The sequence below is a fragment of the Geotrypetes seraphini genome, chromosome 3 (genome assembly GCF_902459505.1).
Source record: "Geotrypetes seraphini chromosome 3, aGeoSer1.1, whole genome shotgun sequence".
Classification (NCBI taxonomy): Eukaryota; Metazoa; Chordata; class Amphibia; order Gymnophiona; family Dermophiidae; genus Geotrypetes; species Geotrypetes seraphini.
In genome coordinates this window covers 129,101,133-129,122,355 of record NC_047086.1, presented here as the reverse complement: position 1 = coordinate 129,122,355, position 21,223 = coordinate 129,101,133, and the positions used below count along the sequence as shown (strand labels likewise).

Sequence of the window (21,223 nt, the reverse complement as noted above, 5' to 3'; positions counted from 1 at the left end):
ACTTAAGAGCGAAATTTTGTTTAATTATGAAATGGATAGTATCCAGATATATTTTTCCTTTAAAAAATATGTGGAAGTTCTCTCTTTATTTTCTTATACAAGCAATGTAAGACTGGAGGATAGCAAATGTTACACCTATCTTCAAGAAAGGAACCAGAGGCGACCCGGGGAATTATAGACCGGTCAGCTTGACCTCAGTTCCGGGGAAGATGGCCGAATCATTGATCAAGAACAGTATCAGTGAGCACATAGAAAAAAATAAGCTGATGAGAACAAGCCAGCATGGTTTCTGTACTGGAAGATCCTGCCAAACAAACCTACTGCACTTCTTCGAGGGGATAAGCGGACATTTGGACAAAGGTGACCCCATAGATATAGTATACCTAGACTTCCAGAAAGCCTTCGACAAGGTACCTCATGAGCGCCTTCTAAGGAAACTGTGGAACCACGGGGTGGAAGGGGACATACACAGATGGATCAAAAACTGGTTGGCAAACAGGAAACAGAGGGTAGGAGTAAAGGGACACTATTCTGACTGGAAAGGGGTCACAAGTGGCGTCCCACAAGGGTCAGTGCTGGGACCGCTGCTATTCAATATATTTATTAATGACTTGGAAACAGGGACAAAGTGTGAAGTTATAAAATTTGCGGATGACACAAAACTCTCCGGTAAGGTTAGATCTGTAGAGGAATGTAAAAAACTCCAAAGGGATCTGGACAAACTGAGTGAGTGGGCAGATAAATGGCAGATGAGTTTTAATGTGGAGAAATGTAAAGTTATGCACATAGGGAAAGGGAACCTGATGTACAACTACATGATGGGGGGGATGACATTGGGAAAAGGCAACCTAGAAAAGGACTTGGGGGTTTTGGTGGATAAAACAATGAAACCGGCAGCACAATGCGCAGCGGCCTCAAAAAAGGCGAACAGAATGTTGGGCATTATCAAAAAAGGTATCACTACCAGAACCAAGGAAGTTATCCTCCCGCTGTACAGGGCAATGGTGCGACCGCATCTGGAGTACTGCGTCCAGTACTGGTCGCCGTACCTAAAGAAAGATATGGCGATACTCGAGAGGGTCCAGAGAAGAGCGACAAAAATGATAAAGGGCATGGAAAACCTCTCGTATGCTGAGAGGCTGGAGAAGTTGGGGCTCTTTTCCCTAGAAAAGAGGAGACTTAGAGGGGATATGATAGAAACTTATAAGATCATGAAGGGTATAGTGAAGGTAGAGAGAGACAGATTTTTCAGACTGGCGGGGGCAACAAGAACTAGAGGACACTCAAAAAAAATTGAAGGGAGATAGTTTTAGAACAAATGCTAGGAAGTTCTTCTTTACCCAGAGGGTGGTGGACACCTGGAATGCGCTTCCAGAGGGGGTGGTTGAGCAGAGTACGGTTTTGGGTTTCAAAAAGGGATTGGACGAATTCCTGAGGAGTAAGGGAATCCAGGGGTACAATTAGAGGGTTACTATACAAGACAAAATGCTCTTGAGTAATAGATCACTACAGGTCATTGACCTGGGGGGCCGCCGCGGGAGCGGACTGCTGGGCATGATGGACCTATGGTCTGACTCGGCAGAGGCCATGCTTATGTGCTTATATAAAATGATAAATAAAAAATGAAAAAAAACAAAAACAACAATTTATACCATTTTGCGGCTTGGTGACCCAAAAAATCCGCCTGGAAACATAGAACCTGCAGACTATATTGAGTATTAAGAGCTTTCCATTCCGGGAACCCTGCCTGAATAGCTTGCTTCAATTGCAACTATTTAAAATATTGTGTTTTATTTAATCCAAATTTATGTTGCAATTGTGAAAAACTAAGCATTGCTCCTTCTGAAATAACATCATTCAATGTTCGTATACCTGCAATTATCCATTGTTTCCAGACGATTTTGAATCCGCCAATCTTGATCCTGGAGTTTACCCAAATTGATTGATTTAATGATTTAGCAATTGGTTCTGGTGATAGATTACTAACATATCTTAACGTCTTTCAAGTATCCAATAAAATTCTGTTATCCTTATATCTTCTTGGCATGTTTATACTAATTAGATGTTCTGGATGTAGTGGGAACAGGAGCCGCCATTCTAGATATAGCCAATCTGGTACATTCTCCATGAGATCTGGGAGGATCCAATACATACCCTGTCTTAGAATATAGGCTTGATGGTACCTATAAAAATTTGGAAAATTTACCCCTCCCTCCACAATTGGTCTTTGTAAAGATACTAAAGCAATTCTGGGTCTTTTCCCAAACCAAACAAATTTTGTAAGAATATTGTTTAACTTTTTATAAAATGACCCCTGAAAAAATATTGGTATCATACTCATTTGATAACAAACCACAGGCAATATCATCATTTTAATTGTTTGGACTCTTCCCCACCAAGAAAGATGTAAAGGATTCCATTGCTCACACATTTCTGTTATTTTTTTTAATAAAAGTTTTTCATTTTCTTTTACTGTATCTTCAATTGTATTTTTGATAATAATACCTAAATATTTTAATCCTTCTTCTTTCCAAATAAATGAATATGAATCAAATAATCCTTTGGTACAGTGAACATTAATTGGAAGAATTTCCGATTTACTCCAATTAATTTTATATCCAGAAAATTTCCCAAATTTCTCTAGAAGATTAAGTAAACTTGGAACAGTATTCCCCAGTTCTCTTAAATATAATAATATATCATCTGCATATGCAGAAAGTTTAAATTCCCAGTAAGAAAATGGGATTCCCTTTATCTCCTTAGTTTGATTAATTGCAATTAATAAGGGTTCTAAAACAATATAAAAAAGTAAGGGGGACAAAGGACATCCTTGTCTAACTCCCCTACGCAAGTTAAATCTATCTGATAAATTGTTATTAATATATAATCTTGCACCAGGAGAGCTATACAATGTCTGAATCATTTTAATAAAACCGAGGCCTATTCCAAACCATTCCAGAGCTTGATACATATAACTCCATTCCACTCTATCAAATGCTTTTTCTGCATCTAAAGATAGCATAAAAGCTGGATCATTCATATTTTTCACTAAATTTAAAGAGTGGAATGCTAATCTAGTATTGTTTGATGAGTGTCTTTTAGCAATAAATCCTGTTTGGTGTACATCAATAATAAAAGGAAGAGCTTTTGCCAATCTTATTGCTAATACTTTAGCAATCAACTTACCATCTACATTTAATAAAGAGATAGGCCTGTAGTTTGAAACCAAGGTAGGATCCTTGTTTGGTTTTGGTAAGACAATAATTACCGAATCAGCCATAGTACCTGATATATTCCCATTATTTATTTGATATTGATACAAATTTAATAAATATGGTAAGATGATATTTTGAAATGTTTTATAGAATTCAACAGTATATCCATCACCACCCGGAGCGGATCCAACTCTAAGAGACTTCAATGCTGATTCTATTTCTTTTAAAGATATAGGATCTTCTAAACTTCGTTTTATATGATCCGGAACATTTGGTCCAATAAATGAGTTTAAGAAATTTAATCCCTCTTGTTCTTTATTTTCATAAGATTCAGAAGAATATAAATCTTTATAAAAATCAAGAAATTGTCTTAAAATATATTTGGTGTTAGTGTGTGTGTTGCCTTGTGTATCTTTAATTGCAATAATCTTATATTTTCTTTTTTTTGCTTTAAGAAAATTAGCTAATAATCTTCCATCTTTGTTTGAATTACCATAGAACTGAACTTGCTTATAGAAGATATCTTTCCTCACAAATTGAGAAGAAATCTCATTATATTTTGCTTTTATTTTTAATAAATTTTGTAATGTATTATGTTCCCAGTTCTTAATTAATTTATTTTCTAATACTTTAATTTGGTTTTCCAGATCAACATATTGTTTTTTAAGTTGTTTTTTGATAAATGCTGAATATGAAATAATATTTCCTCTTATTGTTGCTTTAAATGCGCCCCACAAAATCTCAGCATTAATATTGTCAGAATTATTTATTTGAAAAAATTCATTCATCTTTAATTTAAAATCTTCCAGAAAGTTCGAGTCCGCAAGTAAAGCATTATCAAATCTCCAAATTGGATCGAAATGTACTATATCATTATTCTTAAAGTCAATCCACACACCAGCATGGTCTGAAATTATAATGGGATCAATAACTGCATTCATCACTCGCTGCGCTATATTATTAGACACGAATATATAATCAATTTGTGAGAAAGATTTGTGGACCTGAGAACAAAAAGAGAATTCCTGATCATTAAAATGAAGAATACGCCATATATCAACTAAATTACAAGATTGAACCAAATTATCTAAACCTAACAATTTCATAATTCTACTTGGTCTCTTATCCAAAATTGGATCCATTACAGCATTGAAATCCCCTGCTACGATTAAATTAGAAGTAGCCAGTGGTAACAGTAATTGTTGAACTTGTTTGAAAAACTCCATTTGATTCGAATTAGGAGCATATAAATTTAATAAATCCAGGGTTGTATTTCCCAGAACCATTTTGATATGCACCCATCTTCCTAAAGGACCATAGTTTATTAATTTGAAATCAGCATTGCACTTCCTATTTATCAGGACAGCAACCCCAGCTTTTTTCCCCATTGCAGGTGCAAAGAAGCATTTAGAAATCCAACCCCCAGATAACTTTTTAGATTCAATATCAGAAAGGTGCGACTCTTGAATAAAATATATGTCCGCATTTTGCTTTTTAAGGAACGTTAGTACTTTCTTTCTCTTAATAGGATGATTTAAACCATTGACGTTAATAGAATAAATTTTTATATCCATCTATTTTATAATTAAATTTTGGCAAATATTTCTAAAATAAAAAAGATGACCAGACCTCAGCACATTAAGTAAATATAATTCATTCATCCAATTCCCCCATCCCTTTCCCCCCCCTAAAATAAGATTATAAAAGAAAAATTCAAATTTTACATTTATCCCATTTTCAATCCTCATCAATATATTATTACTGTGAACCCCCCCCCCCTCCCTCTCTCTATGCTCCCTCCCCTCCCCCCCATAATCATTGTCTGATCTGGAACACACATTGGTATAGCAGACCCTAAACCCCCTCCCCCAGACAACTAATATCCCTCCATATTGAATTAATATCTCTCAAAAACTCCAGGGAGGAGTGTGAGGAACTGCAAAGGGACCTCGATAAGCTGGAGGACTGGGCAAACAAATGGCAAATGCGCTTTAACGTAGATAAATGCAAGGTCATGCACATAGGGAAAAAGAACCCGTTGTTCGAGTATAAAATGGGGGGGAGATTGCTGGAAGACACCGGACTTGAGAGAGACTTGGGTGTGCTAGTGGATCCATCCATGAAACCATCCGCACAGTGTGCAGCAGCCTCGAAGAAAGCCAACAGGATGCTGGGCATCATCAAGAGGGGCATATCAACCAGGACGCGGGAAGTCATCATGCCGCTGTATCGAGCGATGGTGCGCCCACATCTGGAATACTGCGTTCAATATTGGTCGCCGCACCTCAAGAAGGACATGGCAGTTCTTGAGAGAGTCCAAAGGAGGGCAACGAAACTGGTAAGAGGGCTGGAAAACTTCCCATATGCTGAGAGGCTGGATAAACTGGGGCTCTTCTCTCTGGAAAAAAGGAGGCTCAGGGGGGATATGATAGAGACCTTCAAAATACTTAGGGGCATAGAGAGGGTGGACAGGGACAGGTTCTTCAGACTAAAAGGGACGACAGGTACAAGGGGGCACTCAGAAAAACTGAAGGGAGATAGGTTCAAATCAAATGCAAGGAAGTTTTTCTTCACCCAAAGGGTCGTGGACAAATGGAATGCGCTCCCGGAGGAAGTGATCCGGCAGAGTACAGTACAGGGATTCAAACAGGGATTGGACAGATTCCTGAGGGAAAAGGGGATCGTGGGGTACTGAGGGAGGTGCTGGGGTGTTGCATAAGTATAGACAGCTCACCAGGTCGTGCAGGTGCAAGGCCGGAGGGTTAGGACATTGATGGGAAGATAGGACTTCGATGAGAAACCTAGGGGGCAAGGGGGCCCCTTCTGGTGATTAAGGCAGGTCATGACCTGTGGGGCCGCCGCGGGGGCGGACTGCTGGGCGGGATGGACCTCTGGTCTGACCCGGCAGAGGCACTACTTATGTTCTTATGTTCTTATAACTATTCTTTTTTCCCCCACATATTTAATATTTCATTATTTCTATCCATACATATTCAATCATTCAATTAATAATTATTATCATTAATAGTAATATTTCATTGTAGCAAATAACATAAAATTATCTATAATGAATTCAAATAAACTATTCAAATAAATTTTCATTCATATAAGTTATTCATATAAATAATAGTATCTTAAAAATCTTTATTTCCTTAGTAATTATCTCTTCTTTAAAAAACCCAATTCCCAGACTTAACCCTTTATTTAATAATTTTTGTATTTCATATCAATTAGTATCTAGGTAAAATATATCATTATATTAAGAATCATACTTAATTAATTCATATAAATTATAAATATATCTTCCTTTCAAAGTAATATATATCCTATCTTAATATTTTGTTAACATTTTCAATTTTAACTATAATTCCACATATATTAAATATTCATTGTTAATTTAAATATATTCATTCATAGCGTTAATATATTACTAATATTAGCATCTAACCAATTTATTTATAACATTCTCATTTAAAAATCAATCATAATATATTCAATATAAATAAATATTTGAATAAAATATATATTTTCATATTTATTAATAAAAGTCTACAATTATTTCCTATTTTATTAATAATCCCTTTTGAAATATGTAATATCCTATATATATTTCCTCATATTAATCAATTATTGTTATTCAGGATGGTTAGTAATTAGTAGTTAGGTAAATATATATATTATATTTATAATATCTCTCATAGATAATTAATTTCTTGTTAAATTAAAAATGTATCAGTAAATTCACAATATTGAAAAATTAGTCAAAAGCTCTTCATCTGCAATAAAATGCAGTAAAAATAACTTGGACCAGTATCAATCCACTTCTTTTTTTTTTTTTTCCTTCTGTCTTCCTTTTTTTTCCCCCCTCTTTTCTTCTCTTCAAAATGAGTCTTCTCCATTTTCTCTTTTTCCTTTAATCAATTTTCCTTTATGTAGACATCGGTTCTTCTTGTGATAGAAATTCTTTAAGTTTTGCAGGGTCTTGAAAATACCAGGACTTATTTCCAGTAGATATTAGCATTGTAGATGGATAGTACAAGCCATACATGTAACCTTTTTCTTTCAACTGCTGCCTCAACATAAGAAACTGCTTTCTGATGTTTGCAGTATGTTTTGCAAAGTCTGGAACCAATAACAATTTAGACCCTTTATAATTTAAATTTCTGTTCGCTTTTGCTACTTTCAGGATTTCTAAAGCTTGCTGGTATCTCAAAACTTTAAAAATCAAGGGTCTGGGGCCATTCTGATTCACTGGTTTTTTTGAAGGGATTCTATGTGCCCGTTCTATTTCCAACGGCCACTTGGAGTTTAACTTTAACAGTTTAGGTAGTAAGTTCTCTAAAAACTGTACAGTGTCTCCCCCTTCAAGATTTTCAGCCAGTCCAAGCACTCTGATGTTCTTCCTTTTCCCCCGATTCTCCAAATCTATCAGCTGATTTTTCAAGCTTTCTACATTTTGTCTTTCACTGTCACACTTTTGTGCGACAGTTTCCAGCAGTTCAATTCTTTCCTCAATCACAGACATCCTCTGCCTGTCAGTCTGGATCTCCTGTCTCAGACCCAGCACCTCCTCCTTTACCTCCGAAATTTTGGCAGCATTGTCTGTCAGCATTAATTTAATTTTAAATAGCTCTGCCATTATATCTGCTTTATCTGAGAATTCCTCTGTTTCCAACGGGATCGGGACACTCGACGGTGACACCGGAGTCACTTTAGATCTTTTTGCCGATACACCGGAAGTGCACGGCTTCTCCGATTTGCCTTGCCTTGTGGTAGCCATTTCAGAAGTTATTTTTTGTTTTTATAACGCTGGTGAGCGATTCTTAGCAGCTGTTTCCTTTCCTTTAGTTGTCTGAGTTCAGGGAGCTCTGTTGCTATGCGACCATTTTGCGTGCTCCAAGCCACGCCCCCACACTTATTTTTTTTAAAAAAACATTATTCATTAAATATTTCAAAAGCAAATTTCATCACTTTTCCATATAATCACCCTGTTTTGCGATATATTTAATCTAATCTAATCTTCTATTTCTGCGTCGCTCATACCTAGGTAGACTCAAGGCGACTTATAGAGATGGGCGAGGAAGGAGAAGGGGGAGGGGAGGGAGAAGAGAAGAGGTGGGAAGGAGAGGATACAGGTGATTAAGTGTCAAATAGATGAGTTTTCAGTTTCTTCTGGAATATGGTGTGGTTAGGTTCTGTTCTGGTCATTTAAGTAAGGTCATTCCAAGTTTTTATAATTAGGAAGGTGAGCATGGAGTGCAAAACACATTTGTATTGAAGATTTTTTGTGGAAGGGAGATTTAGAAGTATTCTGTTGAGAGTTCTGCGGGAAGTAGACCATGCTTTGGAGAAGAGCTGAATGAGAGGAGCCACGGGGTTTCCGTAAAGTATATGGTGAATGATGCATGAAGTTTTGAAGGTTATTTGTGATGGGATGGGTAGCCAGTGCAGTTGCCTGGTGAAGGCTGTAATCGAGTCATATTTTCTCAGGTTGAAGATTAGTCTAATAGCGGTATTTCGGATGAGTTGCATTTTGTGGATTAGAGTGGTGTTGATTCCCATGTAGATGGAGTTGCAGTAATCCAGTTGTAGTAGTATCATCAGTTGTACAATTAAGGCAAAGTGGTGTGGGTGAAAGTATGGTCTGATTAATCTTAGTTATCTCAAGGTGTAGACGGATTTATTTCGGAGACTGGAGATTTGTGGTTCCATGGTAAGTGTGGAGTCCAGTATGCAACCTAGGATTTTGGAGGATTCTTCTACAGAGAGGGTTTTGCCCGATCAGAGTGATGCTTGTTGGTGCCATCTGTTGGGGTGTGTGGAAGTATAGAACTTTGGTTTTAGTTGTGTTTAATTTTAGTTTGTTGGTAGTTGCCCAGATATGGATTCTTTCAATATTATGTGAGACTTTGTTGGTGATGTCCGAGTGGTTGTTGGTTATAGGAATAAGGAGAAAGATGTCATCTGCATAGGACAATATGCTTTCGTCTTCAAATTTGATGTTTCCAAGATAGCTCATGAAGAGGTTGAATAGGATGGGGGAGAGTGGGGAGACCTGTGGCACGCTACAGAAGGCCCTCCAGGGATTGGAGATCTCTCCGTTCTGAGAACCATCTTAGCACTGTGTCTGTTATGCCAATTTCTGATAGTTTTGTTAGAAGCAGGTGGTGGTCTACTGAATCAAAGGCTGCTGATATGTCAAATTGGAGAAGTATTGCTAGACATCCTGTATTGAGTAGTTGTTTGGTTTTTGTGATCAAGGTGTGGAGAAGAAGCTCTGTGCTGTGTTGTTGACGGTATCCAAATTGGGATGGGTGGAGGCATGAGTGTTGTTCAATGTAGGTTGTAAGCAGTTTGCACACGTGGATCTCGATGATTTTTGTCAGGATGGGTATGCCTGCGATGGGTCTATAGTTTGAGACTGAGGAGAGATCTGCCTTTGGTGATTTGGGTATAGGGGTAAGTGCTATTTTACCCATTGTTTCTGGCAAGTGGCCTTGGTTTAGGGAGTTATTTAGGAGGTTGGTGATCCAGATGGTGATCTGTTCAGGAATGGTAGTGAGGAGATAAGAGGGACAGTTGTCTAGAGGGCTGCAGCGCACGGACAATTTGGATAGTAGTTTTTTTGTGTCAGGGATGGACAGGTTGGAGAATGAAGCCCAGATTTGATCAGCTTTGGTGGTTTCAGTGAGGAGTTGTGATGTGTCAAGAGTGTGTGTCTCAATGGTGAGAGCTTTGGTTACCTCAGACTGAACATTTTTGATTTTGTTGAGAAAGAAGTCTGCTAGTTTCTCTCGCCCCAACCATTTCCTGTGAAAATATGAAAGTTCGGAAACTTTTTAAAGAACCTTCATATGATATAGCCAAACCATCCCCTGCACTGCAACTGTGACCAACAGCTCAGAATGCAGTCTGATTTCAGTCTAAACTAATCTATGGGGCAATATTTTATTGCTTATGTGGCAGCAATTGTCAGTATCTAATATAATAAAAGCCTAAGCTGCGCATGCGCACTCTTAACTGCGTGCTCCCGTTTTTCGTGCACTGTAGGTCCTCGCAGGTAGGAGTGCGCATGCACAGCTTAGGGTTTTATTGGTTTCAGGTGGCGCGGAGGCTGTCGGCCGTGGCGGCTATCGGCGTCTGCAAGCCGCGGTGGCTGTCGGCGGCTGCAGGCCGTGGCGGCTGCAGGCTGTGGCGGCTGCAGGCCGCGACAGCTGTTGGTGGCTGCAGGGTGCGGCGGCTGTTGGCGGAGGGCAGAAAGCACATGATGAACTGGGGCGGGGCCTAAGGCCCGCAGTTCGTCAGAGGAGCAAGAGGGACTGAGCACCCCTCCTGCTCCCAACTTTTAGAGGTAAGGGGAGGGGGAGGGGAGGGGAAGTGGGGGTCCGCGTCCAGTGGCAGGAGGGAGTGGGCATCCCTCCTGTGTTGGTTTTTTTTTGTGGGGGAGGAAAGGAGTTGGCCTGATGGCAGGAGGAAGTCGGCATACCTCCTGCCATATTTTAGAGCGCTATGGGGGGAGCGCTGATGGTAGGAGGGAGTCGGTATTCCTTCTGCCATATTTTGGGGTTCAGGGAGGGGGGAAGGAAGGGAGCGCTTTGTCAGGGGAGGCTTTTTTATGGAAGGGAGGCCTACTGCTGGACGTGGGAGCAGGAAAGAGGTGCTGATGACAGGGGAAGAGACGGAGGGGAGAGAAAAAGGAAGGGAGGCTTACTGCTGAACAGGGGGACAGGAAAGAGGAGCTGCTGGACAAGAGGGAGATTAAAAAAAGGGAGAAGGGCTGCTGCTGGATAAGGGGAGCAGTGAAGGGGTGGTGGTGGACACAGGGAAGGTAAAAGGAAGGGAGAATGGGTGGATAGCCGAAGAAAAAGAAAGACAGAAATACAGAAAGCGGCTAAGGAGCGAGAGAGAGAAAGACACACACACACACATATTCTAGCACCCGTTAATGTAACGGGCTATAAGACTAGTATTCCAAATAAAATTGAAGTCCAAAAGTTATTTTGGAGAAGGAAAAACTCAGTACTACAGAGCAAAGCATTTCATATCGATTTTTCCAGTTTCTGTCTATAACACACACCAGTTTTGATGCCTGATACTGAAGTGGCAACTACAGAGGTTATTATTTCTGTATAAGGAGATTAGATGTCCAAGATCATATTAAGGAAAAGCAGCAATGTGGGTGTTTTGCTTCAAGTCACATTTCATAACTGTGTTGAAAGGAATAGATCAGCACATTGACAACAAGAGTACATGCCATTCTGTTTTGTGTGCATACAGATTTCAAAGTTTGGTCAGCTAACAGAGTAGAAATTTGTTCTGGGAAAAATCTCAGATCTCCTCTGGGCCATTGAAATGCCAGTTTAATGAGCTGACAATTAGAAACATAGAAACATAGAAGATGACGGCAGAAAAGGGCTACAGCCCATCAAGTCTGCCCACTCTGCTTACCCACCCCCTGTCTATGCCCTAATGACCCAATTTCCTTATCTTGACCCTCGTAGGGATCCCACATGGGTATCCCATTTATTCTTAAAGTCTGGCACGCTGTCTGCCTCGATCACCTGCACTGGAAGCTTGTTCCAATGATCAACCACTCTCTCTGTGAAGAAATACTTTCTGGTGTCGCCATGAAATTTTCAGCCCCTGAGTTTGAGCGGGTGCCCTCTTGTGGCCGAGGGTCCCTTGAGAAAGAAAATATCATCTTCCACTTCGACACGTCCCGTGAGGTACGTGTTTCAGGTAATGTTTCGATCATGTCTCCCCTCTCCCTAAGTTCCTCGAGAGTGTAGAGCTGCAATTTGTTCAGTCTCTCTTCGTATGAGAGACCCCTGAGCCCCGAGACCATCCCGGTGGCCGTCCGCTGAACCGACCCAACTCCGCGCACATCTCCACTGCAACGCGGCCTCCAGAATTGCACACAGCACTCCAGATGAGGTCCCACCATGGCCCTGCACAACGGCACCATTTTGCCTCATCACAGAAAACAGAGGATGTATTAAAAATAAAAACTGGAGGTAGAAGTCTGTGGTGAAGGGGGGGAAGAAGAGCATGGGGCAAGAACAAAATCCTGGGCAGGAGGCATTTTTCTGTTTAACAATTAGCACAATATATTTATGCAACTTGTGGTCAAGAAAAAAAAAAGTTTACCTGAAACCAATCAGCCTGATATTTTCTCCCAGCATAAGCATTCAAGTGATTGGAGAGGACAGACAAGAAGCATTTTATGTCCAACTGCAAATACTGCTTGGCGATTTGCTCCAGAGGAATGAAAGGAGGAACTGAGTGTTGTCTGATCTGGATAGGTTTCTGCACAAACAAGTCCAGGTAATAGGAATCCAAATAGTTCCCTTCATAGGCAGTGCTGATGCAGACACACATCCCCTGGTTGATTCTTTTTGCACTGATCCCTTAAATAGAAAAAGGTTGCCTTCAACATCAAAATTTTTCTGCTTGAATATGCTTGAATATAAGTTGATCCGAATATAAGTCGAGACACCCATTTATCCCCCCAAAAAGAGGAAAATAAAATAAAATAAAAAAAATAAAAAAATGGTTGACTCGAATATAAGACGGGGGCTTAATATTCAAGTGCATTGTCCTGCCAGGAACTGCACTCAGTGTCCCCTCCCTCATGCCCTTCCCTGCCAGGGTCTACAATCAGAACCCCCCCTCCCTGTCAGGTTCTGCACCCAGCCCCCTTCCACAACAGGCTCTGCACCTAACTCCCTTCCTTCCCTGCCCTACCAGGCTATGCAGCCAGCCCCCCTCACTCCCTGCCAGGCTGTGTACCCAGCCGCCCTCACTCCCTGCCAGGCTGTGTACCCAGCCCCCCTCACTCCCTGTTCCACCTCCCTACCCTGTACTCCCTCTGGTGTCGTGATAGGCCGGGACAGGAGGGATCCCTCTCGTCTCCCGTTCCGGCCACCTAACAATTTTTTTAACTCCCCCCGCCTGTCTGCCCATCCGCGCGTACCTTTTTTGCAGGTTTTAATCCCTGGTGGTCCAGCGGGGTATGGAGCAGGAGCGATCTTTCCGCATTCCTGCCCCGTGCCGAGCCGCTGCCTCTGATCTTGCTGTGCACCCCACAGGACCGAGCTATTCGTGCTCCCTGCTTGTCCCCATGCTGCTTTCTGAATGGCGGGGCCGAGAAGGGAGCAGGAATAGCTCAGTCCTGTGGGGTGCGCCGCAAGATCGGAGGCAGCGGCTCAGCATGGGGCAGGAACGTGGAAAGATCGCTCCTGCCCAATACACCGCTGGACCACCAGGGATTAAAACATGCAAAAAAGGTACATGCGGGTGGGCAGACAGGTGGGGGGGGGGAGTTAAAAAATTGTTAGGTGGCCGGGACAGGAGACAAGAGGGGATCCCTCCTGTCCCGGCCTGCATAAAGTCCGGGAGGAGGTTGGGTGATAATCTGAATATAGGACGAGACCCCCATTTTGGGGTAATTTTTTTGGCTCAAAAATCTCATCCTTCGAGTATATATGGTAACTCCTTACAATAAAATTATTTTGTTTCAGAAAAGCTTATCCTCTGATTGCTCCTTCATCCCTGAAGATTTGCCTCTATGTTTAGAAGCATTTGTGCTACATCTCAGCAATTCCCCTATAGACCTGTGAATATGATTGAATGAGACTGGTACTCATTCAATCATGCATGTACTACTATTAATTATTTCTATAGTGGTACCAGATGTACGCAGTACTGTACAGTGTCATGAAGGAGATTGTAAGCTCCTTTGAGCAGGGACTATCTAAACAGACAAGACAGATAAACAGGATGCCATGAATACAGTTAGGGGGAATGGTTAATCTACTGGCTTGGGTGGTAGGCAGTGGGGAGTAGGGCTATGGATTGAAGGCTATATCAAAAAGGTGGGGTTTCAGCCTGCTTTTAAACAAGGGGTGTGTCGGACAAACTCATGTATGTTTATTTGGAAACCAGGTATATGGGGCAGCTAGATAAAAGAAACGCAGAATGAAATTGGCAATGGAGGAGAAGGGTACAAGTAAGAGCAACTGATCTGAGGAAAGGAGTTCTCTGGGAGGTGTATAAAGAGAGAGAAGAGATATTGAAGGGCAGCAGAATGAGTATACTGTAGATTAGCAAGGAGAAATTAGATTCTTACCTGCTAATTTTCTTTCTGTTAGCCTGTAGCCCAGTATAGTCCTTACGAATGGGTTATATACCTTACTGCTACCAGCAGGTGGAGACTTAAACAAACTTGTATATTAGGCTAGACTCCCCCCCTAGCAATCCAGTCTGCCGAATAGCCAAGCAGAATCTAGGAAAGACTTCAACTGAAAAACAGTAAAACATACTCCGAACAGGAGTGTAAAAACAACAAACACTAGTAAACAACTGTTGGAACATGTGTAAAACTAAACCCTTGTATAGAAAATATCCCCACAGCTCACCAGCTAAGCCAGCTGAGCCACAGCCCCTGTTCTTAATTCTCCCTGGCCTTAGAAAAATACTAGAACCTGCAGAAAAAACAAAATCTGCACACAAACAAAACAAAAAATCCACAATCACCGCACATAGATAGATAGGGTGGGGAACTATACCAGTCTACAGGCTAACAGAAAGAAAATTAGCAGGTAAGAACCTAATTTCTCCTTCTGTAGCGCTTGGTAGACTGGTATAGTCCTTACAAATGGGACGTACCAAAGCAGTACCCATCAAGGGTGGGACCCCTGAAGGGCCGACATCAGAACACGCTCACCGAATACCACCCTGACACGCCTGAACATCCACACGATAATGTCTAATAAAGGAATGCAGAGAAGACCAAACTGCAGACTTGCAAATATCCACTGGAGGCACAAGAGAAGACTCAGCCCAAGAAGCTGCCTGACCCCAAGTGGAATAAGCCTTGGGAAATTCTGGAACAGGCTTTTTCTTCAGAAGATAAACAGAAGCAATAGTCTCCTTGATCCAGTGAGCAATATTAGCCTTGGAAGCGCCATTCCCCTTACGAGGCTCCGCTAGAAGGACAAAGAAGATCTCTCTTCCTAATCTCTTGGGTCCTCTGCACATAAGAGCGAAGGACCCGACTGACATCCAACTTGCGCAACTGTCTCTGCTCTGAAGAGCCCTCCCGGCTACCCAACACCGGGAGGACCACTGCCTGATTGACATGAAAAGGAGAAACTACCTTTGACAGAAAAGAAGGAACAGCCACAAGACAACCCGCTCCCTAGAAAACTTCAGGAAGGGAGCCCTACAAGAGAAAGCCTGCAGCTCAGAAACACGTCTAGCAAAAGTAATGGCCACCAAGAATACCGCTTTAAGAATAAGGTCCTTCAAAGAGCAGTCACCCAACAGTCCAAAAGGTGGGCACACCAGAAACGACAGAACCAGATTCAGATCCCAAGATGGAACAGAGGGTCGCATGGGAAGCTTGAGCAATTTGGCTGCCCGCAAGAAGCAAATCACATCAGGAATGGCAGTCAAATGCTGACCTTTCAACAACTCACGAAAGGCTGACAAGGCCGCAAGCTGAACCCGGAGAGAAGATCAAGCCAGTCCCCTCCCCAGGCCACCTACAAGAACTCCAAGATGGTAGGCAGGGAAGCCTGAAAATAGATCACTCCACGCCAAACCCTCACATAAGCCCGAAAGGTAGAAAGCTTCTGGGATCCCAAGAGAGTTGAGATCACTTTATTTGAATACCCCCTTCTTACCTAGGTGATTCCTTTCAAGAGCCAAGCCGTAAGACAGAAGGGACCCGGATCAAACATTGGAATGGGACCCTGAGTCAGAAGGTCGGCCGAGAGGAAGGGGATCCACCACCAGATCTGCGTACCATGGTCGCCTGGACCAATTTGGAGCCACCAGAACCACAAGGCCTGGATGTCGAACTATGCGGAGAAGAACTCTGCCCACTAATGGCCACGGAGGGGACACATGCAACAGCCACTTCGTTGGCCATAGTTGAACCACAGTATTCAGGCCCTCGGTATGACCGTCTCTGTAATGACTGAAAAAGCGGGGTGTTTTGGCGTTGACACTCGTGGCCATCAGGTCCATGAGGGGCTGATCCCAAGACTGCACTATCAACTGAAAGGCCACGTGACTTAGACACCACTCTCCTGGATCTAGCACGTGATGAGTGAGGAAATTCGCTTCAACAGTCTCCACTCCAGCTATGTGGTAGGCCAAGATGTCCTGAAGATGAGACTCTGCCCAGAGCATGAGCCACCTCCTGTGCCACCAAAGTGCTCTTGGTGCCCCCCTGATGATTGACATAGGCCACCGCCGTGGCATTGTCCGAAAGAATCCTGACTGACTTGCCCAACAGAAAGGACTGGAAGGCTAACAACGCCAGATGGATGGCTCTGGTCTTTAAGACATTTATCGACCAGGAAGCCTCCTCTGTGGACCAGGTGCCCTGAGCTGAGTGACCTAGACACTGAGCTCCCCAACCGAGAAGACTGGCATCCGTGAGCAGTACCGTCCACTGTGGCTGGTCCAGACTCACCCCTTGTACAAGATGGGAGGTCTGGAGCCACCAACGAAGACTGCAACAAACCAAGCCCTGAAGCAGAACAGGATAATCCAGACAGTGCCTCTGAGGCGACCACCTCCGAAGAAGAGCATACTGAAGAGGACGCATGTGCGCCCGAGCCCACCCCACCACGTCAAGGGAAGCCGCCATAGACCCCAAGACTTGGAGGAAATCCTGTGCCCGAGGACACCAGGATGCCATAGGCAGGCGAATCTGAGACTGCAATTTGTTTACTTAGGCCTCTGGAAGGAAGACCTTCCCCAAGGAGGTGTCGAACAGAACTCCTAGATACTCCAGGTACTGAGATGGAGACAACCGGCTCTTGGAAAGGTTGACGACCCATCCCAGCAACTGCAGAAACTCCACCACCAGAGCCGTGACCCGGGTGCTCTCCTGGAACGACTTTGCCCGAATCAACCAGTCATCCAGATAGGGATGAACCAGAATGCCCTTTTTTCACAACACCACCACAATGACCACCATCACCTTGGTAAACGTCTGCAGAGCCATGGCCAGATCAAAGGGAAGCACACAGAACTGATAGTGTTGCCCCAAGATCGCAAAGCGCAGGAAGCGATGATGGGAGGCCGGAATAGGAATGCACAAGTAGGCCTCCGTCAGATCTAGAGAGGTCTGAAAATCTCCCTGATGAACTGCCAGAATTACAGACCGCAGAGTTTCCATGCAGAAAGATGGAACGTGAAGAGCCCTGTTGACCCCTTTCAAATCTAGGATGGGACGAAAAGTCCCTTCTTTCTTTGGCACCACAAAGTAAATCGAGTACCAACCTGTGCCCAACTCCTGAAGGGGAACCGGAACCATCGTGTGGAGATCCAACAATCTTTGAAGGGTCTGACGAAAGGCCTGCTGCTTACACTCCACCTGCGAGGGAGAAGTAAGAAAATGATCTGGCAAGGAACGGGTGAACTCCAGAGCATAGCCGTCCCAAATCACCTTTAGAACCCACTGATCGGATGTGATCTCTGCCCACCTTGGATAAAAATCTCACAGCCGGGTGCCCACCGGAACCAAGACAGATGCCGGCAAGGAGTCACAGGGCAGGACGGGCAGCAGGGGACCCAGTGGGGGTGCTACCCGCACCCCTGCGAGCCCCATGAAAGGACTGCATGCACTGGAAGAACCTGCCTCTAGAGACCCCAGGAGACTGAAAATAAGCAGCCCCCTGACCAGGGCAGAAGTGGCTGAAAACACGCCCACGAGCAGCACCACCCCGAGCCAGCGGCCTAGGCCTATCCTCAAGCACACGAGGCACTTTAGAATCAATTAAAGTCTGAACCTACGTCCCAAGTCCTCACCAAACAAGAAAGACCCCTTAAAGGGAAACTTTGTCAACTTAGCTTTGGACGTTGTATCCGCCGACCAAGCGCGAAGCCACAAGGTATGGCGTTCTGCCACTCCAAAAGTCAACGACTTGGCAGAAGTTCGCAAGAGGTCATACATGGCATCTGAAAGATAAGAAGCACCCAATTCAGTTTTGCCACTTCCTGCTTTACCAATTCTCAATCCTCAGATTTACTGTCAAGCACATGCTCGGCCCAGCGAAAACACGTCCGAGTCACCAGCCCACCACACAACACCGCCTGGACCGCCAGAGCTGTCACATAAAAATTCTGTTTAAGGATGGACTCCAACTTACGCTCCTCAGGTTCAATCAAGGCTGCACCACCTTCAACAGGCACGGTATGCCATTTAGAGAAGGCCGAGACCTCCGCGTCCACCATCGGTGACTTCAGATTGTCCCTATCCCCTTCAGGAATGGGGTACAGGTGGGCCATGGAGCACACAAAACGAAAAGGCGCTTCCAGCACCTGCCACTGTGCGAGCATAATATCCTGAATTTCCTGATGCATAGGAAAAGAGCGGGAAGCAGAGCGAATCCCCTTAAGCAAGGGGCTCCGACACGGTGTCCTCAAAGTGTAAAGACCGAGGAGACCTGAATAATTAGCTCATGAAGCTAGTCCCACTGAAAAATGTGCACTACAGATGCATCTTCGCCAGCACAGGGGTACTCAAACCCCCCGCAAGCGGTATATGGCCCCCCAAGAAGATCCTGGAAATCTCCCCAAAGGTCCAGGTCCTCATCAATAACATCCTGCTCCTCTGGGCAAAAATCCTCTTCCCAAGAGACCCTCGGCCGCTTGGACGAGAGAGGAGTAGAGGGGGGCAAAACCGCTGCAGTATGGGGCTGAACCAGGGAAGAAGTCAAGGGCAACTCCCACCTCCCGAGACCCCCAGAGTGGACACGGAACCTCCAACTTCCGGCACATAAACTTTATAGAGTGCCAACATAAACTCAGCGGGAAAAACCCCTGGTGGCCCCAAGGGACTCCTTGCCACAGCAGGGGACCCAGAAATATCTTGCCCCTGCAATTCCAGAACAGGGGGGAGGTCATCTGAGGACACAGAAATGAAGGAGGAGGTTCCTGCCGAAATTGGACTGAAAACCGCCAAAATCAGAGCTCCAGTGGCCTGCCATGTCTGAAAAGCTTGGCAACTTTCCTGACCCTAAGGCTGAAGAACCGACCAACGCGAAAAGGGAATCCCCAGCCGCTCTGGCGGTAAGGGAATCCTTTGCACCCTGACCAGCGGCTGGGGAACCCCCTGCATGGGCATCGGGGGAAGCCCGGGCTTCCCCACGATCCGAAGCTGACCAGCGAGGTACATGCGGCTGGGTGCCCTGGCTGCCGGCATCTGCTGCCGACGAGGCTCCCCCAACGCTACAGCCCGCACAACGCTTGCATAGGCCAGCCGCGAGTACCTCGCATCTGTAGTACAATGAGCATTTTTTCCCTTTAAAAGTGCTCATTGTGCTAAGAATCGCCCTAGCTGCAAAAAAGTGCCGGTTAGATGAGAAAATACAGTAAAAAAGGCAGTTTTAAAGGGAAATGAGTCGTTTAGACTGGCACAGCCTCAGGATTTTTTTTACTCAGAACAGATTCCACGGCTCTCAAAGCTGGAAGGCTGACCAACCATGGGGGCCAGGCTGCCAGCTGAGGCACCTCTATAAAAATTTGGGGAGGTGGAGGAAGGTGGGGGGAGGAACCCAGCACGAGATCCACCGGACGGATCTCCACACAGGACCAGTCCAAGCTCCATCCGGCACAAAAGGGGAACGCAGGAGTCCAAAACAAATTCCAACAGTACTAAGAGGAGAGCCAAATTAGTCTTACCACCTGCTGGTGGAGACTGAGATAGACTGGATTGCTAGGGGGATTGTATATCCTAATATACAAGTTTGTTCTCAGTCTCCACCTGCTGGTAACAGTGAGATATACAACCCATTCGTAAGGACTATACCGGTCTACCAGGCGCTACAGAATGGGAGTTCGAAATATATACAAAGGTGGCTAGGGAGCCCATGAAGTGATTTAAGAAGAGGGGTAACATGAGTGTAGCGAGGTTGGTAGAATATGAGTCATGCAGCAGAGTTTTGCACAGATTGTTAGGGGGAGAGGCAGCACAAGGGGAGACCAGTTAGAAATAGATTGCAGTAATCTAAGCTTGAGGTTACGAGTGTGGACAAGGGTCCGGGTAGTGTGCTCAGAGAGGAAGGGGTGAATTTTGGTGTTGTTGTAGAGGTAGAAGCTACAGGCCTTAGCAGTTTGTTAGATGTGTGTAGAAAATGAGAGGTCGGAATCAAAGATGACTCCAAGGATGCGAGCAGAGGAGACTGGAACGATGACAGTATTATTTACAGAGACAGAGAATGGAGGGAGAGGTGCGGAGGGTTTAGGAGGAAAGAAGAGAAGCTAAGTCTTGGACATGTTTAGTTTTAGATGACGGCAGGACATCCAGGCAGCAATGTCATGTAGGAGGAAAAAAAAATCTCTAAAAATAAGATCAGAGAATTACTCAGCATGGTACCAGAAGCTGCTGTTTCTCTACCTTACATGCAGATCTCTCAACTAAGAAGGTAGGTCTCTTCCTTTTCAGGCAGAACCTTTCCCCCTCGTAGTTCCAATTGCTATTTGAGACAGGAGGAGTGTGTGGCGTAGTGGTTGTAGCTACAGCCTCAGCACCCTGGGGTTGTGGGTTCAAACCCCACGCTGCTCCTTGTGATCCTGGGCAAGTCACTTAATCCTCCATAGCCCCAGGTACATTAGATAGATTGTGAGCCCACCGGGACAGATAGGGAAAATGCTTGAGTACCTGATTGTAAAACCGCTTAGATAATCTTGATAGGCGGTATATAAAATCCTAATAAAACTTGATAAACTTGAAAAAACTATAATGGTAAGCACCAACCTCAACTGCATGAAATCATTCAAGGTCATTTTATGGTACAAACAAGCATGGTATGGATAAGCTAACTTTGGTCAGATATGTAGCTGTAGTACCACTCTTCTTACCAGACTAGAAGCAAGGATGTGGGATTAAAGGAAAGAATGTAGTCAACAGAGAAAAGGGCTCTTCTTTGGTGTTTACTACATGCACGGTATGGCTTCTTGGGATTTTGGTTTAATTTACTATGGGCTCC

At 44.0% G+C, this 21,223-nt stretch overlaps 1 protein-coding gene across 2 annotated transcripts in view; it reads right to left on the bottom strand.

Annotated features, from left to right (window-relative positions):
- The window catches only part of CENPO (centromere protein O), a 74,443-nt gene that overhangs the window by 18,371 nt on the left and 34,849 nt on the right, over positions 1 to 21,223 (bottom strand). For both annotated transcript variants that reach the window (XM_033939295.1, XM_033939296.1), the window contains one exon: positions 12,363 to 12,622. In XM_033939295.1, the coding sequence (XP_033795186.1) occupies positions 12,363 to 12,622 (260 nt within the window). The remainder of the gene's footprint in view (positions 1 to 12,362; positions 12,623 to 21,223) is intronic.